The following is a 21,889-nucleotide window of genomic DNA, read 5'->3' as shown; positions in this document are numbered from 1 at the left end:
TTTGGTGGTGGAACTGTTATGGTTTGGGGGGCTTTTTTCTTTGCTGGAAAACAACAACTGGCATGGATTTCAACAAAAATGAATTCACAGGACTACATTGACTTATTAAAAATTATTTTACTCGAACATGGTAAAGAACCGATGGGTGAAAGTTTCACTTTTTAACAAGACAATGCTGCTATCCATAACTCAAAGCTTACAAAAGCTTGGTTTAGAGATGCAGTCCAGGTCTTGACCCAATTAGAAATCTGTAAGGAATACTTTCTAGAAAGGTTTATGAAAATGATAAGCAATATGAATTCGCATTGGAGCTGAAAACTCGTATCAGAGAAGCTTGGAATAAAATATCTATAGAAACTATACAAAGTCTTGTGACTAGTATGTAAAGTCGCATATTTGAAACCATTAAAAGTTCAGGAAGCAATACTAAATATTAAATGAGCGTAAAACAAAATATTTTCTGTATTTTCTGGTATATAACGTAAATGAGGTTAATTCTATTTTCTCCAGAAACTGAATACTTTTTATTTTTTTTCCACTTGTAATTAATTAAACATAAACTTTTTAATTGTAGTAGAAGATAATAAGAAATAGGGTAGATTTAATAATTATTTCATTGCCATTTTTGTTAAATTAGAACGAAAAATAAAGGTGAGGCTAATTCTATTTTCTCTGCTGTATTATAGCAACTTTTTATATTAGTGACAATAAATTTAAAAAATATGACCAACTCTAATATTTATATATATATATATATATATATATATATATATATATATATATATATATATATATATATATATATACATTTATATATATACATATATATATATATACATATATATATATACATATATATATATATATATATATATATATATATATATATATATATATATATATATATATAGGCGTAGAGTTTTAGTTCTCCCGTAGAGTTTTAATTTTTTTTTATAATAAGAAATAACAAGTCTTTTCCATGAGCATAAGTAAAATATGTTCATACGTTTGGAGGCACGTATTACAAACTCATCGATCAAATAATCAAGATCAACAGTGTAGGAAAAATCGCGGTGGCATTTTTAAAGAACGAGATGATTCAATTGCTCTTGAGACATTGTAGAACGCAAATAAATTTTTAGCCTACAAAGACAAGAAAAAAAGCGTTCACGCTTTTTTTTACTTGAAAAAGGAAATCATCATGGTTAACAAACTTGCTCAAAACTGATTCAAAATCGTTTAGTTGAATATTCTTGAATTTAACACGATCCACAAATGTATCGCGATACCGTTTTTGCCTTCTATAATCTTCAAAGTTATCTTTGTAAAAAACTTCAACACATCCTACATCCAAGCACTGAGCAATGATAAATTTTTCAACATTTTCTAAATGCTCAGTGGTCTAATTTGGTTAGAAACGGGTCGCGAATCCCGTTATGACACAGTCTAGAGATGCATAGTAAAGCTGGCGGTAGTGGTCCTCTGGAGTCGTAGCAAAGTATGAAACTCCACTTTCAGTAAATAGTGAAATAGTTTTACTTTTACATGGTATCTGTCGTTTGCCAATTAACTACATTCTACTGCTACAACGGTTGCATCCCATAAAACTTTGAAACAAATATCAACGCGGGCCTTAAATATTTTAAGCGTGTTTATTTTTTGCTTTAAAAAAATTAAATTGCATGACTAAAATGTTTTTCAATAAAAGTTTAATATGATAATTTGCTTAAAATAATAGAAAAAAAAAACATTATGAAAGAAAATTGTATTTACCTAGAGTTCTGTATTAGTATCCTAAATTATTGTAAAGATCATGCGCAAAATTTTCAAGTTGAAAATGTGTCAATCTTATCAAATGATTCTAGATAACCCTCTGCTTCTGACTTATTTTTGGCTGAATTATCAGAATGCTTTTCAAAATCCTTTAACTATCTGATGGAATAATTACTCGTAATAGATATAATGGATGGTTTTATGAGGAATCATCGAGTGGGGCAAAATGGCCGCAGTGATGCTCCGCTAACTATATCTTCTACATTTCAAAATTTATTGAAATATGCAAGGCGTTTTAAAGATTCACGAGGATATGTGATCAACAATTTACTAAATTCATTATATTAATGATCTTTTTTTGCTTTTCAACAGAATCTTGCGTACCAAGTTAAGATTTTGAGCCCGGCAGTACACGTAAATTGCCCTCTCTTATTATCCCCTCATTAAAGTCTGCAATCTGTAGATACTTCAGATGTGATGAACGATCCGTTAAAGCATTGGCCCCGACAATTCCGGGACTCAAAAGTCAACAGGCTAAATTGACTCAAAACTTTCATCAAACAGTTTAACAAAGTTGCGCAAAATTTAAGATTTAGGAGCTTTTAATGGGATTTTCCAAACCAAAAACAAGGTTTTTGGTTTGGAAAATCCCATTAAAAGCTCCTAAATCTTAAATTTTTCAATAACAAGCCGAATGCAGATCAAAACTTGTTCGTTCGCGGACATATCTGTTGGTTCCTCAGCTATCAAACTATAGATTTGTGATTCCCTTATACTTATAATTTGAGTACCAAGCTAAAGTTTAGAATATTTTCAACCTTTCCACGAATGATAAGGGTTTCGTTCCCTTATATATTTAGAAGAGACATTTAGTTATCCAGTACACAAATTTAATGAATGATAGTTAATCTAAATTTTTATTAAACGAAATTGAGGAGTTACCAAATAAAGAAGAGTTGTAAATATTTTAAATAAAGCCGTGCGATTATCCATCATTTTTTTCTTTTAGTGGTGATTAAGCTGCTGGATAACGGTTGATTCCAGTGTTGCTGAGGCAATCATACTAACAGACGCCATATAGACTTCAGACTGCTCGTGAGAAGCAAAATTTGTAACGCTTTTTTCCAATTAGAAAATCCGTTTAAAATAAAAGCTTCGTACAAATCATTTTTTCTTGAACTACGAGGTTAAGGTTGTTTTTATTTGAGTAAAATTGTGCAGGCGCAACAAAAAACTTTTTCTTTCTCGCAGTCATGTAAAACCCATTTATGCTTTTCATTCTAGCTTTGTTGAAATTTTCTTCCTTTTTTTGATGGACATGATGACTGTCTTGAACAAAAAGGTCTAGGTTGCTCTGTAAAAGACGGTGACTCAACGACACTAGTTGAATCAGTTGCAACATCTAACTGAACAAATGATAAACTGTTACGAGTATTATCTTGGAAGTTAATAGCACTTTCAGATTCAGAAAAAGATGCAACTGTTTCAATATAATTTTCTTTGCTCGAAAAGTACTCACTAATCTTCTTAATTGGATAACTGAAAAACTATTACTTAAAAGTCAAGGTACTGTTAAACAGTTAAAAAATTTCTTCTAAATTAGTATTATCTTTATCGTTTTATTTAAAAAATTTCAATTTTTTAAATAAAACGATAAAGATAATACTAATATTAACTATATATTAGTAATACTGCCGAAGTTATCAATTCTAAACGCAAGAAAAAAAGTACTTCTGGGTTAAACCATAGCAAAAAATTTCCGAATAGGGCTCGATCCCCCGAGCCTCAGCGTGTTCTACATCAATGTATATATATATATATATATATATATATATATATATATATATATATATATATATATATATATATATATATAAAATTATATATATGTGTGTGTTTGTGTGTGTGTGTGTTGTTTGGTTAATTAAAGTCATACTGTGAGTAATTTACTAAAAATAATTTACATATACTAAAATAACTCGCTTTGTTACTTTGAATATCATAAAATCAGAAAAAAAAAATCTAATAATTCATTTTAAACATAAACTATTTTTTCACTTCTTGTCTTACCTTAACAAATTCTTGAGTTTTAAATTTATTATTTTTATCTTGGTTGTACCATGGGTTAAACCATTCATATAATGAGTAGTACAAACCAAATTTGACATTAGTTTTTTTGAAAGCAGTCATTAACTCATCTAAAACATTTAAAAATATAAATAGATATATATATATATATATATATATATATATATATATATATATATATATATATATATAAATATATACATATATATATATAAATATATATATATATATATATAACTATAAATATATATATATATATTCATATATATATATATTTATATATATATATATATATATATTTATATATATATATATATGTGTATATATATGTATATATATATCTATATATATATATATATATATATATATATATATATATATATATATATATATATATATATATATATATATATATATATATATATATATATATATATATATATATATATTACTAACTTAATAAGTTAAAAATCAATTGTGACTTCTCACCACTAAAAGTGACAATAGGTAGTTTATCCTATTTAAAATCTAAATCTTTTAGGAAATTTGTTTAAAAAAATTATTTTAGATAACTCATATGCCTTTCCATTGACTTAAATTTTTTTATAAGCTCTCTAAATATCTTTTTAGCTCCTTAAACATAAGGTTTGAGATTTTTACACTACCCCTCCTAGGGTACCATATCTTAAATAAGGAAAAGATAGGAAAATAAGGAAAAGATAGGAAAACTCAGCTAAAATAAGGAAAAGATAGAAAAACTAATGACAGAATATATACAAGAATAATAGTTAAGATTTACAAAGAAATATGTTTATGTAATTTTTCTGTTAAGGAAAAGCATACCATAATGCTCTGAGCTGAATTCTGTTATAGCATTTTAACAATATTTTTTATGAGTAGTGGCTTACTCAGTTAGTAAAGATGCTTTTCTCTTGTGTAACAGTTTTAGACCACTTCAGGTTCAAGTTTTTGTGTGTAAACGTGGGCCTTCAGGCTTTGATTAGTAGCACGACTAGGTATATATATAAAGTTAATCGCAGTAAAACGATGCAGCTTTCCATAACAATAGGATGCAACTTTGCGAAATGATAAATCGTCCGCGATTTTTATTGTAGTTATTGAAGTGCTCTCAGAAGTTCTTACAGTCTTATCACAGAGCACCGGGAAGGAGCATTTAACTAGAAAGTTAAAACCTGCTTCCTTACCAATATCTATTATTGGGCGAAATTTATCTCCAGTATCAAATGAGGAAAAGTAAAATTCAAATGAGGAAAGGAGTTCTGTGCCAGAACTTAAACTATTGCGCCACGGCTTATTGAGTTTGGTTAATGAAGCAATAAATGCTACAAATATTAAATAAAACTCAATTTAGATTAAAAAACAAACCAACTTTACTACGATTAAATAGAGTTTTGTTTTACCAGCTAGAGCAGATCTAACTTCATTTAGAATAGCAATACCTGAAAAACCAGCCCAACTTTCAAAAAACCTATCGATACAACTACAAATTAAAAATGTATAAATATAAAAAACAGAATCATAAGTTAAAAAAAGAAAAACACGATAAAAAGAGGCAATCTTGGCAGATGCAATCGTAGCAGATGGAAACGTAGTGGATTGTATATATGGTCTTCGATATTCCGTCAGGCAGGAAAACCAGTTTTAATTAAGTACTTGTTAATTAATTTTGAGAGTATTGAAGACAGCTCTTTTGAGAGTATTGAGGACAGCAATTATTGATGTTATTACTATTATCATCATTATTATAAAATATTTGTTGATGAAATATTTCATAAATATGTAAACAGGTCAGTTAAAAACTTTCACCAATGTGCGTCCTCTGAAGGTTTGAAAATAGTTAGATCATAAATAAAATAGATGTTACAAAAAATGATTTCTTAACTAAGCTTTGAAACAGAATAATGTGTAGCTATATTTTATAGGTTTTAAATCTTAGCACCCCAATAAGCAAACTTTTTGAAAATTCAAGATAGACAACTATTAGACAATAATGTTTTTCTTTTGATTTTTTTGTATAGCTTTTTTTCTTTTTAGAATTTTTTAAAATTATTATTGAATATAAATTAGTATGTTTATATAAGAGTATAAATTAAGTATGTTTTTATATTATTGAGTGTAGTTTGATAAAAAGATATTTTATTAAACTAGGTTCGTTGTAAATAGAACTGATCATTCTCCATTATATTTTTGTACCTAATTTTCTAAGTAAATTTGACAATTTTTTAATTGCAAGTTTATGGTACTGCTGTATGCCTAAATTAGTTATACTGTTTTTTCGATAAATAGAGAATGCTGTATTTGTTTTAAGCAAGTGGCTAATAACTAAGATCAAGCCCCAAGTAGCTAGAAGCTTTTTATTTTATCATCTAATTAGATCTTTAATTATATAGATGGGTACGCAAACCAAGGTAAAAATACAACTTTGTGCTTTTATTTTTACTCCTTAAATCCCCATATCAAATTATCTTCAAAAAGAAATTAAATAAAATTTCAGTTAAAATTATTGTGCCATAAAATGCATGCACTGTGTTTTGACTTAAGTTTATTATTAGTTCACTATTTTTATAAATTCACTATTTTTTTTTTTCGTTATTTTAAAATAATGTACAATATTTTCCAAAATTTTGATCAAACAATCCGAACAGTAAAAACATTGGTGCAGTTTAGGCGCAACAATATTTACAGTATTAGTTTACATACGGTAAACATTATTGGGCAATGTCGTAAGGAGTCATAAAGTTAACTGTTTGAGTATGAGATTTAAAAAAGATTTAAAAAATTTTAGTTTCAAGGGCCAACAGAATTAGCGTTACTAGAGATTAGTCATACAATGAGTATTTAAGTTGGCAATAACAATAATATTGGCTTAAAATAAGAAAGAACTTAGTCAATTTCATCAAAATTAACATTGAAAAGAGCGCACTTTTAGGAAGAAGAAGATCAATAAGGATCAAGGAGGAAAATGTTTCAATAAAATGGTGTTTAAAGGAAACACAATAAAGAATTATGAAATAATCTAGAGATTTTTTCATCCAGAGATCCGGAGAGAGAGGATCTGATGAGAAAGTTAATGCAAAGCCGTGACCAATCATAACAATATGCATAATAGCTATGACTATTATATCTCATAATTATAGATCATAGCTATAATTAAGAATAATAGCTATCACCAATGTGATCCAAAGATGCGACATGTTCCATATTTTAAAAAAAGTGACATAAAAACCATGATTTTTACCATATTGTCTTAATTTATCTTTTTCAAAAGTTTTAAAATTTTAAAGTAACTTTTCATTCGTAAAATCTTACCTTATGTTAAATTTAGATAGTTGCTCTTTGTGAAACTTATTCGACAACCGATTTTAAATTAATTAAATTTAATCAAAGAAAATAATTAATTTCAATTATAGTAATATAAATAAATATATAATATAAATAAATATAAAACTTATAATACTATAAATAAATAAAATTTAATGTTTATTTTAAAATAACAAATAAACAATGAAAGACCTAAAACATCTATTTTAGGACCCAGATCTACAGAATTCCAATTCCATGACTCATCTGATTTCCAGTGCGTAAATCCTTCATGGTGCTTACTTGTAAACACAAAATACCTGAACAAGTAAAAAGTAATTTTCCCATGTTAATAAAATTAAGATTAAATATGTTGAATAAATATATAGGGTAGATTAGGGTAATATGAGCACCTTAGTAATATAAGCATACTTAAAGCTTTCTTAGGTGTAAGCAGTGAAGTTCAAGTTGCTTTGTATGGTTTGAATTGACTTTATGTGGTGATAACAGGAATCAGTACAATTAACGTAAAGTTATATGCAGTAATTAGAAGCATTCATCTAATTAAAACGCTGTTGTTATCAGCATTCATCTAATTAAACGCTGTTGAAAGCTAAATATCCAAGCCATATATGTTTGAAAAACAATGCATAGAAACATTTAGTTTTAACTTTATTTAAAGATGCCATTTTTGTGTAATATGAGCAGGCTCAAATTACCTGGTGTTTTTCTTTGAAAATACCTACTTTAAAGTCTAAAAACAGTAGTATTTTTAATTGTTTTTGAATAAAAACAAAGAATTGTCAAAATTATAATATTTTAGCAATACTAAATATTTTTCTGTACTTTAAATTTAAAAGTTCTAAACTTTTATAGTTAAAAACTTTATGTTTTTTGGTCTCAGTAGAGTAGTCATCAAAGTTTGTCTTAATTGGTATTCCGATAGTTATTATATTCAGGAACATCACTTTGCAGCCATTTTTTATTCTTTTCTTCAAATCAAGTTATGCTGCAATATTATTTGCGCAAAGTATCTTGTAGATGGGTTATTATAGTTTGTAATTGGGTTGTTGTTGCAATCCAAATTAGGCTGAGAGAGGTCGTCTGATAAAAGACTAAAATCAACAGCATTTATATGCGCGTTTAAACTATCTTTTGAAGGCCGCTTAGACATTTGATAAAGCTGTCATCAGATTTTATCTATGCATAAGATACATTTTCGAAGAGGTTAATTCAGACTGTTCACTCATCTGGAATAACTTAGAAAGGTCTAAAAAGGGCTGCTTTTTGAAATCACGCTAAAAAAACGGAGAAAAGTGTATTCTTGTGCATCATTGATTCAATAATGCAAAAAAAAGTATTTTCCGGTTTTTCCAGCATGTTTTTTATAAACAAACATTTTCACTTTTTCCAGCAGATTGGAGATCTTGAAATAAACGCTCTTCAATGTCTGTATCACCTAGATTTATTTATGTAGCTAAGCAAATCTTTAAAATTTTACACAATGCCCATCCTTTGCGTGCAATACAATATACAGTTTTTAATAACTTTTGTACATTTTTTTTGTTTTGTTATTGCAGTTTAGTAATTTTAATTAACTTATAATTTTAGTTTTTTTTTGAACTTTATGATAGTTCTTTGTAATGTAGACTTTCCACACTGTTGCTGTTAAGAATGGTTCGGTTTAAGTGACAACTTGCCCAGCTGTAGAAAAGACTTTTTCTCAAGAAGCTGATAAACCTGAAATGGGATACATTTTTTTGACGACGTTATTTTTTTTTACGGAAAACATAGTAGTATTGTTTCAACAAAATGTGGTTTTAAATTTGATCTTTTAATGATAAGTTTAATTAATATTGAATTATTGTGTTCAAAAATTAGTTCTAATTATCAGATTAATATTTTTTTACTCATTTAATGTTATTCTTTTGAGCTAATTTAAAGTGCTCATATTACCAAGTGGTCTTGGTAATATATGCACTCTTTCTACTTTTTTAAAACCTCTGTTTTTTTTAGAGAAAATTTCGGGTGCCCAAATACCTAAAAGGATCATGAGTAGGAACCCCTAAAAATTGTTTATTCGCAAAAATTTTGAATCTAGCATAATTTCTTTTGAAAATATTCCAATTTTTGTTTAAGGAGCTCATATCACCCTAATCTATATATATTTTATATATATATATATATATATATATATATATATATATATATATATATATATATATATATATATATATATATATATATAAATTAGTAAAAAACACTTATCTAACTTTTTTCTTCAACTTTAAGTTTCACCATAGCTGGATCATCAGGAGGAGTTCCTCTTCCTGAACTCTTCCTGATGATCCAGCAATGGTGAGGAACTCTTCCTGATGATCAAGCAATGGCGAAACTTAAAATTGAACAAAAAAGTTAGATAAGTGTTTTTTACTATTTTATTATTGGTCTGTTCTTTAAAAACATTGAGTACTCTATTTTTAAAATACACTCACATAAATTACATATATATATATATATATATATATATATATATATATATATATATATATATATATATATATATATATATATATATATATATATATATATATATATATATATATATATATATATATATATATATATATATATAATATTTTGAAACATATTCACTTCCAACAAGGTTACAAGCAACACTATTAGAGTTTGTCGTTACTGGAAAAGAAAAGAAGAAGTTTTAAAAGCAAAATAACGATTAATAGACGATTTTTAAGATTATAAATTATATAAATCAGGAAAATAAGATGAAAGGAGCAAATACAAAGAACTTATGTTCGCAAAAAAATGCAAACAAATAAAAAATTTTATGACTACCTAGGAACAGTCACAGTAAAAGGATAAGACTTATTTGAGTGACGAATAACACAAGAATGAGTCTTAGTAGATGTCGCAAGGGGCGTTAGCTCTTTATAGCTGCACCCATCATACTGTTTATAGAAAAAAGAAAGAGAGGCAACATTAGGACAATGTGACAATGGTCAAAGGTTGGCTGCTCAAGCAGGTTCAACTGTGTTCACAATTTGTTTTTGCACATTGTCTAAAAGAGAAAAGGTATCATTTGACAACAGTATATTTACTATTATCAAAACTAATTATTCTTTCATCTTGAATCTAATAAATTACTTTCTGATTATCAATATGGATTTCAATTTCCTTTTTAACTGTTGATTTGTTAATGGTAATAACCGATATGTTTTATCGTGCATTAGATAGATATAGAGATGTTGGGGCTATCGCTCTCGACATTTCTGAAGCCTTTGATAAAGTTTGGCTTGATAGCCTTCTCCATAAGCTCTCTTCTTACGGTGTATTAGGTTAAATCTTTAAGACTATTAAATTCTTCTTTATCAATCGTAGTATAAAAATTGTTTTCAATGGACAGCAACTCTTATCCATTTTTTGTAACTTCGGGGTTCCTCAAGGTTCTATCTTTGGCTCTTTACTTTTTTTAATTTACATTAATAATCTTCAAGAAACTCAATAAATATAAAAAGGTTTTGCCTGACGCCGAAGCCCGCTAATTTCAGGTCACAAAATCTCGTGTTTTATCTCAAAAATTATGCTCTCGATATAAGATTTATGAAAAGTTTTTAACAAACAACTCAGCTTTGTCTTTAGGCGAGGTAAAATGATGGAATAACAGATTTGTCCTTATTATAGACACTTTTAAAGATTTTCCAGAATACTTTATAAATACTTAATACTTTATAATATCTTATTCCAAAATTGTAAACTTCTTTAAAAAACAGGCATGGGTTTAATCATATTTTTCTTTAATTAGTTTCTACTAAACTTTTATAAAATTTTTTTCTTAGATCATCCGTAGCTTATGGAAATCCTCGCCCCGTTAATGAGTTTTAAGAAAATAAAAGTTTGAATGTAAAATCTTTTTTTCTATAAGAAAGAAAATTGTGCCTTAAATAAGTGTTAAACGCGCAGACTTAACTAATAACTAAAGTTAAGTAATTATTTAAGTAGAAAAACAATGAATGTGAACACATATTAAAAAATTATGTTGATTTTAACGAAACTAACATTTATGCTTCTTTTAATTGTTTTAAAGGTTAAAGGACCATAAATCAGTTTTGCGGAACAACATCTCAATTTTAAAAAAGACTACAGCTTGTCGCTCTAATCAATGTTTCTATGGAAGCATTTGATAGCGCAGAGGTTTAAGAAACTATTAGGAATATATATTCTTATTCAAGTTTTATTTAATTATAACAAACACTGTATAAGTTTTTTTTGCTACAAATACTGTTTAAGTTATATTGAAACGACGAGATGACAGTTAAAAAAAAATTAAAATGTCGCGTAATTATTATCTATACAGTGTAGCATAAAAACTGTTAGCTCAATGCATATTTCAATCATTGCAACTAATCTTGTCAACCATATTGCAAACCTGATAATACTTTGAACTAAATACGCGCCTAATTGAATCACCCACTTAATACAAAAAAAATAAATCACTTTTTTAGACTGAGATGCATTGGAAGTTTCTCTGGCAGAGACGCACTTAAAAGGTTTTTCTTATATATAATAAAGCATTCATAAATTCTAGATTAAATCACAAACCTTCCAACATTCCGCTTGTCCACCATATAATACAACAACAAAAGAAAAACCGTAAACGCAAAAATTTTAACCAATTAAATAAAAACGTCATCACAAATATTAAAAAAAATATTTTTAAATTTTAATTCTATTGTTAAAAAACTTCTTTGAAAAAAATATATCTTTTACGAATTAATTTTTTTGACAAACAACATATATCGCAAATAAAGCAACTGTCATTTCAGATAAACCTGATAGTAATCTATTCAAAAAATTATACAGTGGTATAAGTCAATTTGAATCTTGAAATATTTTAACTTTTTAACATTCCAAGATGTAAAAATTATAAAAACCTAATACAGGCCCGTCGGAACAAAAATTATATAGGGGGATGGGAGTGATTCAGCACTACCTCAGAATAGTTTTGAGGATCTTTTTTTTTTTTCAATTTCTTCAAAATCATTTATTTAAAAAGTTATTGGCAGGAGGGGGGCGCAATTTATTTGTTTGTTTTTTTGTCCTTGTGACAATTACTTCTAAATGAAGGTTGAAACATTTCAAATAGGTTTGTTTGGTGTGACGCACTGTTCCACATATAAAAAAATATTTATTTGAAGTTTAGGGTCAAAGTTTGGGGTTAATTTAACAACCTGACCCTTGTTTTAACTCTGTAACCCTCCTTCGTTACCCTAAACCTTGCCCTCACCTGATATTTTTTTATATTTATGGAGGGTTGGGTTATTTTAGAAGTAAACCCAAAATATAAAATAAATAATTTTATTATATATATATAAATATATATACATATATATATATATATATATATATATATATATATATATATATATATATATATATATATATATATATATATATATATATATATATATATATATATATATATATATATATATATATATATATATATATATATATATATATATATATATATATATATGAAGACCACACTGGAAAAACGATCAAGCTGCATTTTTGCATTTTTTGGTTTTTTGCCTCTGTTATATTCGTCTGCAGCTAAACTATATAATAATTGACTATATAACCAGAAAACCAATCAAATTACACAGATATACAGCTTTCAAGTTTAACTGTCCGCTGGAAGAACGATCACTTTGCTCGCTGTAAAGCACGCTAAACCAATCAGAATCGACAAAATTATAAACAAACCTTTTGAAATGGCGGATGCATCTGAATTTCCACAACTGGCGGACAAGCCAAAGAAAAGAAAATCATTAGGTTCTAAAAAAGATAAGGCGAAAAAAGCTCGACTTTCAAACCACACAATTGGCAATAACTGCCAGTGCACATTTTTGCAGTGCTTCGAAAAAACAAATCTTGAAGACAGAGCAGCTCTTATTAAAGCATTCAATGCTTACCCTTCAAAAGACGAACAAGACTCATTCCTATCTTCTCTTATTACGACAAAGAAAGTGTTGAAGAGAAGACCTACTCATCGTGAAGGGGAAGCCCAGTTCCATGAATTTAGCTATTCTTATCATGTACGAGTTCTGCGTGGTGGAACCTATGAGGATTAATTATGTTTTTTTTTGAGTAAGTGTGGACTATTCTTAATTAAATGGGAAGGGCAGAGAAAGAGATTCTTTTGCTACCAAAATTTTGATTTGTGACAAAAAAACTTGTATTGTACAAACTTGTAAGAAATTTGTTTATTTAGTAACAACAGGACAACAGTTAAACAAAAATGTGCAACTCTTACCACCCACACCCCACTCCCTCCTTCCAATCAACTTATCCGTTTCTATTACTCACACTTAAAAATGGGTTTTTTATACAATAGGGTGTCCTCCTAAAGATACCAGAGGGCGACATAAGAATAGGCCACGCAGGTTTCCTGACCTTGTGACAGCAGCTATCCGAGCACACATATCAAGCTTTCGTGGAAGACATTCTCACTATGCGCTTGGCAAAACTAGAAAGCTGTATCTTTCAGCAGAACTTAATGTCAGCAAAATCCACGCCCTCTTCCGAGAAACACATCCTGACATAGAGATAACTTACGAAACTTATCGCAGAGTGTTTGTTAAGGACTTTAATATAGGGTTTGGATACCCAAGGAAAGACACTTGTGCGACTTGTGACGAGTTAGTTTTAAAAATAGAGCATGTGGAATAATGCATCTTAAAGAATGAAGGAGATATATATATATATATATATATATATATATATATATATATATCATATATATATATATATATATTTATATATATATATATATATTATATATATATATATATATATATATATATATATATATATATATATATATATATATATATATATATATATATATATATATATATATATATATATATATATATATATATATATATATATATATATATATATATATATATATATATATATATATATACTACTGCATGGTTGTTTTTAAGTTTTTACCATAAAATGTCAGTTTTAGGTTTTTTTAATTTTGAAGACCAGAAATTTTTTTTTTCTTTAATAATTATTTGATAGAATGCCTGCCCAAACCAAACCCTCAGTCGATGTAGCATCACTCCGATGCAAGTCAGGCTATTTGTCAGTCGATGTAGCAGCACTCCGTTGCAAGTCAGGCTAAAAGATACTCGATGCAGCAACACTCCGCGTGTTGCTGCATCGAGTAATGTAAATTAATAAAACTTCATGTTCGTTATCGCATTATTTAATTATTATTAAAAATGATATTTAAAAAAATTGATCAATTAAATGGCAGCCGAAAAGGAACCTGAATATTTTGCTTAAAAAAGTGCTTTCTTGCTTCTGTCAGACATACTCGGTTGAATAGAATTTATTGATCTGAGTTACAGTTGCAAAAAAGCTCCAGCAAAACCACAATGGGTCTCACAGAGGTAAAGAAGTGGCCGTTACAAAGTGAGGCTTAGCTAGCCTTTAATGCAGTTCTTCCACTTGCTTTTGTTTCTTCAAACTTGCCAAATAGCACGATTGAAAGTCGTGGTGTTAAGATGTGACTAAACTATCTAACTCCTAAAGAAAATCTGAAATATTCTACTTAACTTTTAAACATTATACTTCACTAAAACATTAAACTTCTACTAAACTTTTAAACGCTAAACTGCCAATGCTATGCAAGTATATAAAAAAGCATGTGAAAGAGCTATTTGTGCAAAAGTAACCGGACAAAAGCATAACTTGAGATAACTTTTGAATAAAAAGTCCAATTTCAAAGTCAAAGCAATCTAATTTAAAAAAAAACATGATTACACAATGCGTGGAGCATTTTCCAGGGCTCGAGGAAGGATGTTTTAGCCGGACAATGACCCAAAGCACTTCAACCCTTGTAAAAAACTTTTTCAAAACCAAAGAAATTCTATTAATCGAATAGCCTTAGCAAAGTCCTGACCTTAATTCTATTGAATGTCAATGTAAGCTCATTGATCGATAAATTTCAGGTCGAAAACCAACAAGTAAATGTGATTTATTGAATACTCTGAAACAAGAATGGGAAAAAATTAAAATTATTGTGATTATAAAGCTGGTGGACTCAATGCCTTGTCACTCTCAAGCAGTAATCAATGCTAAGGACTTCCCAACGAAGTACTAAAGCAATTTACTTTAAAATAAAGCATTTTTAATTTTAAAAATGTTTAAAAAAAAAATCTAATTCAAGTTTTTTTATTTCTGTCCGGATACTTTTGCACGCGCATATTTTAATTAAATGAACTTTTAAGATTAGATTGCTAAGACTTAGTAAAAATTCATTTGTTTTTAGATTTGTAATCAATTTTTTGACAGATCAGTGAAAATTTGAAAGAAATTGGATTTTTTATTCAAAAGTTATCTCAAGTTATGCTCTTGTCCGGTTACTTTTTCACGCTACTGTAGGTCACTCATTGTCAAAAATAACAAGAACATGTCAATGCAGTGTAACAATTATGCAGAAACTGCATAATTCTACAAGCAGCTAAAAAAATTCCATCAATTAAATTTTCGGTCTTGGATTAACCTACAAATGAACTAGAAACATAAAGTTCTACAATAAAAAGATGTCTCAAGTTAGAACGGAGCTGTTATCATTAAAAGCATAAACTTTATTTTATTCTTCTTTTATAACCCGATTGGTGAAAGCCTTGTGCTGTAAATCTGTACGTGTGTGGCTCAACTCCGACTTAAGTAAACTTTTCACATAATCATTTTTCAGGCTTTTTCCTAATGTCCTCCTGCTGTTTCCATTTATATTTACCTTTTATTTTTTTATGATTCTATAAAAAATTTTTTTCATAAATATTTTGAAAACTTTTTAACGGAATATCTTACGTGCAAAAGAAAAAAATAGTCAAACATGTTCACTCCCAATCTATACTTGGTCAGTTTAACCAAAATTAATTTTTTTTTTTTATCTATTTAATAAAGTGATAACTATTTATTAAAGTTATCTTTACTTGCAAAGATACCTTTATCAGAAGAAATACCTACTGGAGAATCTATTGAATTAACGGGCGGTTGCACGGGTAACATTAAAACTATATATATTTTAAAGGCTTTACTAATATACAATCGATAAGAATTTTTCTTTCAACAATGTAAACTATTTTGACTTTCATAGGGGAAGTGGGGGCATAACCACCCAATTTTTTTTTGAGATAACAACTATTGGTAATGGTTGAATTTTTGCTTAAATCTACTATAGTTTGAATTTTGTATTGATTTCATTATTGGCATACAGTTGTAGCTTATTTTTAGAGTGCTTTTTTTTACGTAACCTTCGGATTATTTTTTTGCAGTTTATTTCAATAACCATATTATTTAGTTCTAAATTCCTGCAGTTAGAAAAAAATAAAACGGTTTTTAAAAATGTTATTACACAAAAAATACACGTGAAAAAAAAACAGTTTCGCCCCTATTGGGAGGCGCAACCACACCCTCACAAAATTCGTTAGGAATACGCTTTTCGTGGTACATTTTTTTACCATTCAAACAGCTCAGATTATTTGCATACTGTGTTAAAATTCTTTGTATTTACAGCCTGAGTTTTTTGATATATATATATATATATATATATATATATATATATATATATATATATATATATATATATATATATATATATATATATATATATATATATATATATATATATATATATGTATATATATATATATACATATATATTTTAATATATATATATATACATGTATATATATATATATATATATATATATATATATATATATATATATATATATATATATATATATATATATATATATATATATATATATACATATATGTATATATATATATATACAAATTAAATAAAAAAATGCGAAATCTAATTTCCAATATCTCAAACAAAACTACTTCTATTCAAGTGTTATAAATAAACATATTTAAGTGTGACGATTGTAATTACTGATATTCGTAATTACCTAACTTTGATAAATATCAAAAGTATGCGGTTGTGCCTCCTGTGCGTCGATGCGGTTCTGTCCCCTGGAACAGTTTTTATAAAAAATACAGTTTCATAGCTTGCTTATTAGGTTATGTTAATACCCAAAATGGTTTTCACTTGATGAAATAACGCTGATAGCACATATTATTAACACTTAAATTAAATATTGCTTAATCATCAAAAGAAAGGTCAGGAAAAATATGGTATAAATATAATATTTTTATCAAAATAAGCATTATTATGCACAACTTCTCAGAAACGTAACAGGCACTCTCTTTAACATAGGCGAAATGAAGGAAGTTGTTTTACCAACGCGTGGTATGTTTTTGCCATATTAGATAACATTTTTCAATGGGAAATGTTAAAAAACGGAAGTGTCTCCATATGCGGTTATGCCCCTACTTCCCATATATCAAAATTTTATTTACTGTAAGAATTCAGGTTAAAAAAGTTCCAATAACTGTTTAAAAATAACTGCGTTACCACTGTTTTGGGTTCCAAAGATGGACACCGTCGATTGAAAAAAAATTTTTAGAAGTCAAGAAAAGGCATCATGATGGCACTGAAGTTGCAGGTATACACATGTACTTGCGCTTTACAATTGAAAGTTTTAGACAACGTTTGTTGTTATCTCCCCGAAGCTCCAAGATGTTTCCTTTGACAGTCAAAAACATTTCCAAAAAGTAAAAGGCAAGATTACCCACTTTTCTAAACTCTTCGTTGTTTGTGCACAGGTATGCCAAATAATCAAACACATCTTGGTAAGCACGCTTCTAACTGATTCTAAGCTTGCTTTGACGTCAGTTTGTCTGTTTCTAGTTCAATATTTTTCTCAATACTGGCATAGCAATAGCTTCCATTTTAGCTCTGATGGAGTTTGATACTTTTGCTTCAGCTACTTTTTACTTCCGTGTAATAAATTTTAATCACGAGTAATACACGAAACGTAACTTATGAAATTTTTAACAACAGCATTTTCTTTCTTATACCAAGTTAATATTGTTTAATTGTAATATTAGGATTACTGATTTTCAAATTAAAAAGTTAATAAAATGAATTTTAAACATATCAAAAATTGGTTACCGTTCATTTGATAATGCTACACAAGTAGTAACAAATGGGGGTACCCCGGTGTTGACGAGTGCCCGGGTACCCATTTACACGTATTTTAATAAATTTTTATCTTTTTATTTATTGTAGAAATTGATTTTTACACAACATAAAATAATTTAAGATTAAAAAATTTATTGGAAACATACATGTATAGTATAAAAGATTATTTCCACTGTACTTAAGTAGTATAAAAGGGTTACTTAATACAATGTACTTACTTGGCACCAGAATCTTCAACTAACTCAGCCCATTCATTTGCATTAAAGCTACTTCCAGTCAGTTGAGATGCTAAGTCTTGATACGATTGCGATGGAAAGTTATTACGCATGTAATCATTATATTCCTTATCATTTTTTCCTAGAAAAGAAAGCATTTTTGAAAGTTTTAGATTTCTAAATTACTAAAAGATATAAATTTTAATTTACATCACCCTTTAAACCAACCTTTCCAATACCACCAAAACCATTCCGATTTAAACGCAGTTACTGAATATACACCCCAGTGAATAAATATTCCAAACTTAGCATCGTTGTACCATTTCGGAAGTTTTCTTCGATCCAAAGATTCCCAACGGGGTTCAAATTTTGAAGATCTTCCTTAAAAAATATTTAAGACAATATTTTCTAGTTCCCAGTGGGCACAAGATGTAAAAAAGACGTCTTTTGAACGTCTTTTGAACGTTTTGGACGTCTTTTGAACATTCAAAAGACGTCTTATTTAGGTCCTGTGCCCACTGGGTTATACCTCCAAAAAAAAAAAATTAGGCGAACAAAAATATTATGTCTGAAAAGTATGTGTGCTCTATTGTAGAAAAAATACAGCAATAACAATTGTTAAAACTAAATAACTTTTGGGTTTTAGTTTATTTTTTAACTGAAATATATTTTAGTTGGCCAGCGATTTGCATAAATGTTGTCAATGATTATTTGTGTAAACCATTTTTTTTTTTTAACGATATTTTAAAGTATATATCTTGAAAAAGATAATAAATCAGTAAAATATTTCAAGTTAAGTTTTAGAAACCCTACAAAGGTACTGAAGCTCGTTTATGTATAAAAAGTTTTTTAAATATGCTTACTAAAGATGTTTAAACTAAGTTTATTTTTTTCAATAAACAAGTTGAGCTGTTCAGCCTAAGATAAAAATATAATTTAAGTATAAATAGAGTAAAAATAGGTTTAAGAATAGTTAGAAGAAATATAGACGAAAAAAAAAAAAAAATGGCGGTGTCATTTTTATGATAATTATTTTATATAGTAAAATAACATTTTTTTATAAAGTTTTTTTTAATATAATTATTTACATTTGAAGCGTCATTTCTAAAACCTTATTTCTTTGTTTTATAAGTTCACTTTTCCATAAAGTTTTTGATTTGTTTAATTTTTAGTATTTGTTTAGTATAAAAATTGTTTATTTATCATGATGTATATATATATATATATATATATATATATATATATATATATATATATATATATATATATATATATATATATATATATATATATATATACATATTATTTATATTAGTATTTATTTATTTTAGACATTATTATTATTATTATAGACAAAGCTATTTGTTTTTATTTGCGTTTTAAACACAACGTTTTAAACTTTTAAAGTGGAAATCTTGTGACGGCACTAGTGACTTAAAGGCTTACATAAAAGTCTGCATTAGACATAAAGATGATGATAGGACTAGTAGTCTTTTAAGTATGCCTGGATTTTTTTCTGGAATAGGCCAATCATCAAACAGAGAAAAAATTTCATCACAAGATAAAACTGAACTAACTGATTCTATTGTAGAAATGTGTGCAAGAGATATTCGGTATGTACGACATATATTAATTTTGCTTGCTAAAACAGTGCGGGGAAACCTAAAAGCAATGCGGTATTGGGGTGGGTATGGGGACTACCTCTGCAGAGGCGGGGTGGGGATGGGGACTTCTTCTGCAGTAGCGGGGTGGGGATGGGGACTACCTCTGCAGTAGCGAGGTGGGATGAGGACATAACTCGACGAACGGGGTGAGGATTGAGACAAAAACCCGTCCTAATGTCACTCTCTGCTAAAAAGTTAAATGATAATACTCGTTACGAAGCAAAAATTCTTCAATAGTTCCTTGAATAGTTTTCAATATATTTTGACAGCATGTTTGCTTTTGAAAGAGTTTGAACGCACAATGTCATTATTTAAATATTTGCAAAAAACTGTAATGTATTTATATCCATAGTATCAACAGCAATATAAAATCAATATAATTTCAAAACATATAATTAATATCAATATAAAACAGTTTCAATCAATTAAGCAAAGAATACGGAAGTTTTGATTCCATTTTTCAAGCAGCTACAAATTTCTAACAACTTGCAAACAGTGAACTTGGAAAAAGAGATCTTGACATTGAAGTTCAGACTGGTTTAAAAGAAAAAAGAAGATTCAATCAACTACTTGAAGGTGCAAAATTTGAAATTATTTTTACAATCCGAGCAGTAGAAAACAGCGACAGCCACAGAAGTAAATACAAATTCTGAAAAAAATGTTTTACTTGTTTTTACTTTGTTCTCCAAAAGTTCAATTTGCATACTGTGCGTATTAAATATTGTTTCTGGTTTATAAATTTGAGTTTAAATGATGCTTATCACAAGCTGCTAGTGATAGTTCATTGTCAAAATTGAAATTAAATTTGAACAGATAAAGAAATTTGCAGAGCCAATCAAGTCTATATCTATATCGGTACCTATATATATATATATATATATATATATATATATATATATATATATATATATATATATATATATATATATATATATATATATATATATATATATATATATATACATATATATATATATATATATATATATATATATATATATATATATATATATATATAATTTAAAAGTTACGTAAACAAATTAAATAATGAAGAATTAGATAAGATCAACGAGTGGTTTATAAGTAACCGACTATCATTAAATGTAGAGAAAACAAAATTTATCCTATTCCATAAACCTAGTAAAGCCGAGAATATTCCTCTTAAACTACCCAATCTTTTAATCAATAATAAAATAATTAAAAGGGAATTGACTACAAACTTTCTGGGAGTGCTCTTAGATGAAAAATTGTCATGGAAATTTCATATTAAATATATTGAAGGTAAGATCTCAAAAAATATTGCCATGTTATACCGAACAAAACCTCTTCTTAATAACGAGTCTTTAAAAAATTTATATTTTTCGTTTATACACAGTTATCTTTCATACTGTAACATTTCCTGGGGTAGCACTAATCACACTAAACTCAAAAAAATTTATAGTAAACAAAAACATGCTTGCAGGATAGTATTTGGGGCAAATAGAAAAACACAATGCGAACCTCTCTTACGTCAGCTTGGAGCTTTAAATATTTATAAGCTTAATATTCATCAAGTAATCTTATTTATGTTTAAAGCAAAACTCGGGTTTTCTCCAGTAACATTTTAATCCTACTTTAATGAAATCTCCCATAAATATCCAACCAAATTTTCAGTGAATAACTTT

At 27.7% G+C, this 21,889-nt stretch overlaps 1 protein-coding gene across 2 annotated transcripts in view; it reads right to left on the bottom strand.

Moving 5' to 3' along the window:
* Window positions 1-21,889, bottom strand: part of LOC136071832 (tissue alpha-L-fucosidase-like) — an 89,050-nt gene that overhangs the window by 47,338 nt on the left and 19,823 nt on the right. For both annotated transcript variants that reach the window (XM_065797284.1, XM_065797285.1), the window contains exons 2-5: window positions 18,790-18,942; window positions 18,565-18,703; window positions 7,396-7,502; window positions 3,844-3,971 (exon numbers count right to left, since the gene is read on the bottom strand). In XM_065797284.1, coding sequence (XP_065653356.1) covers window positions 3,844-3,971; window positions 7,396-7,502; window positions 18,565-18,703; window positions 18,790-18,942 — 527 coding nt within the window. The remainder of the gene's footprint in view (window positions 1-3,843; window positions 3,972-7,395; window positions 7,503-18,564; window positions 18,704-18,789; window positions 18,943-21,889) is intronic.

Source organism: Hydra vulgaris, chromosome 05 (assembly GCF_038396675.1).
Source record: "Hydra vulgaris chromosome 05, alternate assembly HydraT2T_AEP".
Taxonomy (NCBI): Eukaryota; Metazoa; Cnidaria; class Hydrozoa; order Anthoathecata; family Hydridae; genus Hydra; species Hydra vulgaris.
Note: the sequence above shows the minus strand (reverse complement) of the source record. Positions and strands in the feature narration are given on the sequence as shown.